This window comes from Glycine soja, chromosome 15 (assembly GCF_004193775.1).
Source record: "Glycine soja cultivar W05 chromosome 15, ASM419377v2, whole genome shotgun sequence".
Classification (NCBI taxonomy): domain Eukaryota; kingdom Viridiplantae; phylum Streptophyta; class Magnoliopsida; order Fabales; family Fabaceae; genus Glycine; species Glycine soja.
Window position 1 is genome coordinate 50,735,517 of NC_041016.1, and position 8,201 is coordinate 50,743,717.

The 8,201-nt window shown below is 31.6% G+C and overlaps 1 protein-coding gene across 1 annotated transcript; it reads left to right on the top strand.

Annotated features, from left to right (window-relative positions):
* The first annotated feature begins 5,578 nt into the window (after window positions 1-5,578).
* On the top strand, window positions 5,579-8,201 carry LOC114388718 (homeobox-leucine zipper protein HOX11-like). Its single transcript, XM_028349363.1, has 4 exons — window positions 5,579-6,049; window positions 6,492-6,838; window positions 7,114-7,193; window positions 7,437-8,201. Exons 1-4 carry the CDS (start codon window positions 5,716-5,718, stop codon window positions 7,828-7,830), a joined length of 1,155 nt encoding a protein of 384 aa, XP_028205164.1. The 5' UTR covers window positions 5,579-5,715; the 3' UTR covers window positions 7,831-8,201.

Genomic DNA, 8,201 nt, shown 5'->3' on the forward strand with positions numbered 1-8,201 from the left:
TCCTTGTTTTGAACTTTGAATTTCTATTGACTTAGATAATATAACTTGTCTGTTGCTATGTGACTTCTCAGTTCTTGCCAGTGCCAACTACTTGTTTGATAAAAGACCTAGGCTAATTGACTTGGCTTAACTTTGACTCTTCACTATTATCCCTTGATTTTTGTCAAATAAAAACTCTCAATATTCAGGGTTCAATAATGTCATGATGGGTGTTGTTAGTGTGTGTTTAAGTTAAAAAAAATATATTGTCGTGATGACGAGTGGCTCATTGTCCTTTTGTTTTGCACTTTATTCGTTGATTCTAGCTAATGGTGAGAATTTAGCTCCAAGTTTCGACATCCAGTAACAAGAATAATTATTTTATGATGTGGTAGATCAAACTATATATATATATCATAGCCACAAAGCATACTAAGAACATTCTTCGGCACCATACCAATGTACTAGCATGTATCACAATGGAACAATATCATTAGGTGGAAGAAATTACAACACCTTTCTCTCTCTTTTGTAGAATACTCTCTCTCTTCTACAAAATACTACTACCACTCCATCTAGATCTCTTTATCAAAGGAGAATACTACTACTAACACTCTTCTATAGAAGGAGAATACTATTACTCAGCGAATCTTTGAGAAGAAACTAATTATTCTCTCTTAGTGTCCTTTGGTTGTTTTATTGTAGAGTGGAATTATGTAAAAAAATAATAATTTGTATGAGTCCCTTACTACTTTAATTTAAATATTTCTTCTCAATTCCATTTCTTCTACTCAACCAAACCACTCCTTAGTTTATCTCTTAGTGTACAAGAGTATACAAGAGAAACACTTTAATTTGGGATGATGATAAATGTTCACCGAGGCTTCCTTATATAACCTAAGCTTGGAAGCCAAAGGGAAGAACCCACTGATTTGGGACTTCCACATCCAACAAATTATACCCTATTTGAGTAAGATTGTCCTCCACCTCCATAAATATATAAGTGGTTAATTTCAACCTTAAAAAATTAATCCATTGAAAAAGAATAAGTTGTAATCATTCACCAAAAACAATAGTTTTTATCTTCATTTGAAGGCACATTTCCTCACATTAAATGCTTTTACTTTATTGTACACCAAATGTACAATACAAAATATTGATAAAACCGATAGAAAAAACAATACATGAAAATAGGGGTTCTAAAATAGTTTCACTTGATTTTGTTACGCTAGATTAATTAAAGCGGGCTTGTACTATTTCTTCTCCAACTTCTCATTATTAACACAGCTATCTTTGGGTGGGGTATCGATACATCATGTTATGATCATGATTCATGATCACTGAACTACTTATTATCTTCCACAAATGTCTTTTTGGTCAATATTGATTGAAGACATGAGCATGATATGTGTCGGAGGAACCAAATGTTGTATAAATAATTCAATATGATGAACTTGTTTCTGCAAAGAATTGAAATGTGGGGCACTTGACATTGAAGCTTAAGAGTATATTCATTTGTAATATTATTTTTCTTGCATTTGGTAGTTGGTAGGCAGTTTTAGACGCAACTCATCATGTTTCCATTTTAAATATGGCAACATCAAGTGACCCATAAATACTATTACATCAAAATAAAAACGTACCATCATTTCAATTGTTAGCAATTATTCCAATCAATAGTGGATTTGAGCGCATGCTCAGAATAATTTTTTTGGACATTGTTCGACATCCAAAATATGCTGCATGAATCAATACTCATTTTAAAGATATTTTGTTGCGTTTTTTCCCGTTGCAATACTATTAAAACAAAAGGCAAAACAAATTAATTAAATTTTCATAATAATTTCAAAAGTTTTATCTAATTTGTGATATTAATTACTGTCTATAATTAGGTCTGAGTAAAAAAATGACTATAATTAGGGAAGAATTGGGAAATTCTCTTTTATAAAAAAAGAAATAAGGAAAAGGGAAATAACTGCTACATAAAAAGAAATCCATCAAAGTTATTCAAGACGATTTATTGGTGTCCAATGAATAGGAGGTCATTCCTGAAAGTGAAATGTCACAAGATAACGATAAGCTAAATTCACCAGAATATCTGCAACTACATCACCTTCTATGGAGGAAAATTCTCACTAAAACATGATGACAATTGCGAAAAACAATACGCATCTTATATTTTTAAACATACATGGATCTCAAATAAATGTCCACATCAGTTATATAAAACATTTATTTAAAAAACTATTAAAATTTAATAATAAAATTCTCAACTCAAGTCTAAAAGATTTTTCTTAACTTATTTCTACGATTTTAACTAGAGACGTATAGCATACTGATTTTTCACACAATCACCATGTTATAAATTGTCATCTAAAATAAGATTGTTAACCTTTTGTAGTGACTAACTGACTACTTTAAAAATTATAATTAAGGTGATTTTCAATTAGTTAACAATGCACAAAAATTAAACTACAATATAACTTTTTTAAAAAAGAAAATACTGGATTTAATTTTTTTTTTCTTCCTGTAACAACTGATAAGTACTTTAAGTAAAATTAGGTTTGTGGTCAATAAATGTGAGTTTAAAGAGCCTTCATCAACATTCCCTCAAAACATGCCACAAGGTTCTTTTTCTCTTTCTCTCCCCCCATAAAACATGCCATATGCTACATACTTTGTATTATTGCTTCGGACCAGTATAGAATCACTGTCAAAGGGCCATGCCAATTACCTCTGCCCTCATTCAAAGAATAGATATTCACTCTCCTTTCAAATAATGCATGGGATCAGAATCAGATATCAATAATATGATTTCCTAATATTTTCCCCGGCAGTCATCAAGAGAGATTGTCCCCCTTCAATCCACCATAAAATTAAATGGGAGACTGCTCATGAACTTTACCCACCCATGACTAAACTATGTCTTCACCAATATAGGAGAGAAAGAATCTCCGATAAAAGAAATTTTAAAGTAGTATGTTGATTAACTTTTTTTAATATAATTTTTTATAGACTTCAAGTGTTTTCTAACAGGCACATTCGATCTTGCTTGAGTGGAATAAAATCAATAGAAATAGTGATTTTTATTTTGGGTATTTAATGCACTTACATGCCTTGAACTCAAATTCAAGACAATTAATTAAGTTCAAAGAGGTAATTGATCTCACACTCAATTATAGTATTTTTTATATTGATTTTTAAATATGAATATAAATTATTAAAAATATTAAATGTTTTGATAAAATGTACATAAATTTTATTTATTAAAAGAAAATATATGATTTGAACCCTAATATGGGTGTCTCGGTGCACACCACTAACTTATGAGTTATGACATTACAAAAGTTCCCACTATTCATTGCTTGCCTTTAGAACTACTATCTCTGACGAGCAATATTGATTATTTTTTTCACACTCGATTTATTATTCTATTAATTTCTTCCTTTTATCACGTTAAATCATGATTTTATAATTAAAAATAGTTTTTCACACTTACTATATTTTGGTTAAACTGTCTTTACATTTATATTTTTTATCATACAAATATAGATGTAAGATTAGTGGAAAGAGAGTGTATTAACTATTATTATTCTAAATCTCAAAAGAGTGTGAAACGACACACATTATCATCCTCCATTTAAGCCCAGATCAAGAATCCTCGGGACCCAATGGCTTTAATGTTATTTTATTTTAAGATAAAAATGATTATGATGATGTAATGGTAAAAGAAAATAGAGATAAAAGAGAAGGAATATGAACTTGAAATTGGAGTGTGAAAAGATAGGGATATTTTATTTTATTTTTTATTTTCATTTAATTTTTCTTTTATGTATAAATTAAATGAGGAATCAATTTAATAACATATGTAAAGATTCAAAAATTATAGTTTAATTTATATTAAGATTAATTACATTTAAATATTATTAGATGATAGTATTAAATAAGAAAAAAATAAATAAAATTACTATACTCAATGTAAGATATTAAAATTACATAATTTAATAAAAAAAAGTAACTCTTAAATATTTTCTAGCTTATATGTAAATTCTCATATCTATAATGTGAGGGTAGATAAACTTTTCTATATTATAATAATTATGACTGAAAATACCATATTATAAGTTACTTAACGCATGTTATATGAACCATCCGTTTTCCACTCTATAAATGTTAGTAACATAGTACTTTTTAACTTACTCTTATTTTTAGTTAAAAATTATAAAATTGTGTGGAGATCATACTTTATTTAACAAATCTCATTTATATGATTTTATAATTTTTTATAAAGAGTGAGATCCATATAAAATTTTAAAATTTTTAATAAATTTGTTATAAATGTTACTGTGTCAGAGAATATAGTATCCCTAGCACTCCTAATTCCTACTGTGTCTCGGTGTGACTGTAAACTGTAGTATTCCCATCTCTCATTGATAGGAAGAGCTGTATCAAATGCTAATTAATCATGTTCCCATCAAACAACATCGATCGTTATAATGTCTTTTTCTCTCTCATTTTCCCGGGAAAAAAATTTCTCCAAGAACCACATGGGCTGATCCGTTTCCGAACATATCGTTATGCTGTTCACTTCAACTCAATCTTTGCAAATTTGCAGACATTGTGGGCTCTCCCTAGAGGGTAGAGAAGCAGGTGGGTGGTGGGTAGCCTAGCCTTAATGAGGAGAATCCCTCTAAAGTCATGACAGATAGATCATTAATGTAGCAATTAATCCTTGCTTGAATAGAAACTGAGTTTGATTTTTTAAAATAAAATTTTATAAATGAAAAAAATAAGATTCAAATGGCAATGGCAGTGAAATTTTAGTGAAATATGAATTTACACAAAATGATAAAGTAACTTAAAATAAAAAAATGTTTATAGTAAGTAGTTAAGTAATTTGAAATAGAAATATTTTTATTAGAAAATGAAAATTTGTGATCTTCGTATTTTTTTTATATTTTTCTTTAATTTACACAGTAAAAAAAAATATTTTAATTTTTTAATTAATATCCTAAGATACTAATTAGCCACACTCTTAAAAAAAAAATTGGATTATGAATGAATATTATTGATGCATCCTCATGTGTACCCACAAACATGACACAACACAACTTTTGAGACAAAAGATTAAATGAGTCCCAAATCCCAACCTCTCGTAAAACCATAATAGCATAGCCCCAAGAGAGTGAATGAATGCCAATAACCATGCTCAAACCTAACCTATATGATGGTCACGCGCCAAGCATAATTCTTTCGAGGAATAATGTTGTCGACTGATACCATCAATCTACGACTAACTCTACTGCACAACCTATGCATCTAATGCTATCTAGAAGCATACGAGTATCTATATCTACATCTATCTTAAAAATAGGGTTTCACGTGTGCTTGTCAACCTTGGTAACCTTTGTCGGTCAAACACCCTTTTCCCTTGCACAATTTTTCAGTAGTAAAATTCAATTTAAAAAAAAAACTTAAAAAAGAAAAAGAAAGAATACCCACTAAATATAAATATAATTTTTTATTTTTATTTTTAAAAAAGGTGACCATTTGGGTCATCCTACTATCACGTACTACTCTCTCTCTCTCTCTCTCTTATCTCTATAATTATAAAGACTCTTCTCTTTCAAAGCTCCTCCTTAATTCTCAGTCCAAACCACACCTTTCTCAACTTCTATTCCACATATCTCTCTCTATTATTTTAACTCAGCCTATGTAGAGAAAGAGAAGGAGATCATGGAGCTTGGTTTGAGCTTAGGAGACTCTTCAAGGCCTTTGCTTGGTTTCATGGAAAAGCCTCGCGAAGCCTCCAACCAACTTGGTTTAGGCTTCAACACAACGTTATCAATTGGTCCAATCATTACTAGACATAAAGATCATCAACAAGATGAAGATGAAGAATACCAAGAAGAAGAAGAAGAAGAAACAAAGCCAAAGAACAACAACACTCACAGAATACAAGGTCCTGATGGCCTTTCTTCCAATCCCAACAACAACAACAATACAGTTCTGCATCAACTTGATCTTCTCCCTCAACTCGCTCTCCCATGGCACCCTCCTTCTGAAAACGGTACACACCCACTTTTCCATTTTTACCCTTATAAATGTTTTCCCTCAGTTTTTGTTTTTATTCTTCATCCAATCTCTTATACTAAGTTTTTATAATACTCCTCCTTTTTAATAAAAACAACGTGTTCAAGAGATTCGAATCCTTTCCATTCATTTTATTATAGGCAAAACTTAAATATAGTTCTATGGGCATTATTCGTGCTGTTTTGTGGTTAGTATTAAAGTTTCACTTCAGTGATTTGTATAATAACAGTTTGTATGGAAAGATTATACAAATTATCTAAATAAAATAAAACTATAAATTTTTGATTTTATTGAAAAAAAAAAGGTATGAACAAATCTGCTGTATAGAAGTTTTTTTTTTTTTTTCCTTCAATTATTTGGTATTACTATTTGAGTTTCAATGATAACTTGACATATGGGTCTATTACGGACACGTGCAGGAAGTTTATCATCTGAGTTGGGAGGCTCTTCTCGGGGCTTGGACGTGAACGCGCAGCCGCCGGCGGTGGAGGACGAGGCGGAGGAAGCGGCGGCGCTGTCGTCGTCTCCGAACAGCGCCGCCTCATCATTTCAAATGGATCTCTGCATATACAGCAGCAGAGGAGGGAGCTCCTATAAGAGGGACTTTGAGGGTGAGGCTTATGATCAAAGGACCTCTTCAAGGGCCAGTGACGATGACGACAATAATAATGGTAGTGGTGGTAATACTAGGAAGAAACTCAGACTCTCCAAAGAACAATCTGCATTCCTTGAAGAGAGTTTCAAGGAACACAACACTCTTAATCCTGTGAGTGCCCTTCTAAAAAATTATTGTATGACATCACATCATCACATATTTATAATATTTATAATCTGATCAATTTTATGTAACACAAAATGAATTTTCTTATTTATTACATGTCACATGAATGAAAATTGAAGGGAGGAGGGGACGATGATGATGGATACATGATTGGATCAAATCATATAATAACTTATCTTATCCCTTTTTCTTTGTTTGGTTTTGTTTTGTTTAGTATTTGTACCTAATATTAGTGTTGGACACGTAATTTTGTGATGCAGAAACAAAAGCTTGCTCTTGCTAAACAACTCAATCTTCAACCTCGTCAAGTAGAAGTCTGGTTCCAGAATCGTCGAGCAAGGTATAACATCGTACGCATGAGCATAGTTCTATTCCACATGGCCTTGCTATTTTGCTAGATTTTTCATATCATTTTGTTTCATACACCATATTATATAAAAGGGTATGGTTTTTATTTATTTAATCTTAGAAAGTGCTTTACATGGGAGTGTCCTACACTTAAATTAGTTTCACTATTGTTGCTTATAATATGGTTGAGTATTGGTTACTTGTAAATATCTCGTGTGTGTATGTGTGCATGCAGGACTAAGTTGAAGCAAACAGAAGTGGATTGTGAGTACTTGAAGAGATGTTGTGAGACACTAACAGAAGAGAATAGAAGACTTCACAAGGAGCTTCAGGAATTGAGGGCTTTGAAGACTTCAAACCCCTTCTACATGCAATTACCAGCCACAACTTTGACCATGTGCCCTTCTTGTGAGCGCGTGGCCACAAATTCTACATCCACTTCCTTATCTATTAGTGCCACCATCAATGCTACAAATTCAGGAGCCATGGCCAGTGTCAAAACAAGTAATAACAATAACAACAATGACTCACCCTCCAAAGCCATTGGATTCCCCTTTGGAAAACCGAGGTTTCACCCATTTGTTCACACTAGCCAACAACCCCATCAACACCAATCCACAGCATCTTGAAAGATATGAAGTTCATCAAGACTAGTGCTGTTGAATTGAGGCTTGGAAATTGATTTTATTTTTGTATATAGGGAAGGTTAATTGATTCTGAGAGGCTGATAGATTTTTTTTGTGGGGGTGTAGGGGGTCATATAAAATTTGGATAATTGGGTTTTTCTTTTTTTTTTTTTTCTTGTTTGAATCTCTCTGTGTATTATCCTTCTTTTTCTGGTTTTATTCACGGTGAAATCAGAAAAAAAGGCAGCAGAAAATTTTAGACAGTGAAGATCATAGATATCAAAGAGAAAGGGAAATGATACTGGTTTTTTTGTACTAGAAAAAACTCTCACCCATTTTTTTATGTTTTCTTTAAATACTAGTTATTAATACTA

Bases quoted from the DNA above. Each gene is read 5' to 3' on its own strand.
- LOC114388718 (XM_028349363.1), top strand. From the start codon at position 5,716: ATGGAGCTTGGTTTGAGCTTAGGAGACTCTTCAAGGCCTTTGCTTGGT. The intron at 6,050-6,491 runs GTACACACCCAC...GGACACGTGCAG, and splicing joins GCACCCTCCTTCTGAAAACG to GAAGTTTATCATCTGAGTTG. The intron at 7,194-7,436 runs GTATAACATCGT...GTGTGCATGCAG, and splicing joins TTCCAGAATCGTCGAGCAAG to GACTAAGTTGAAGCAAACAG.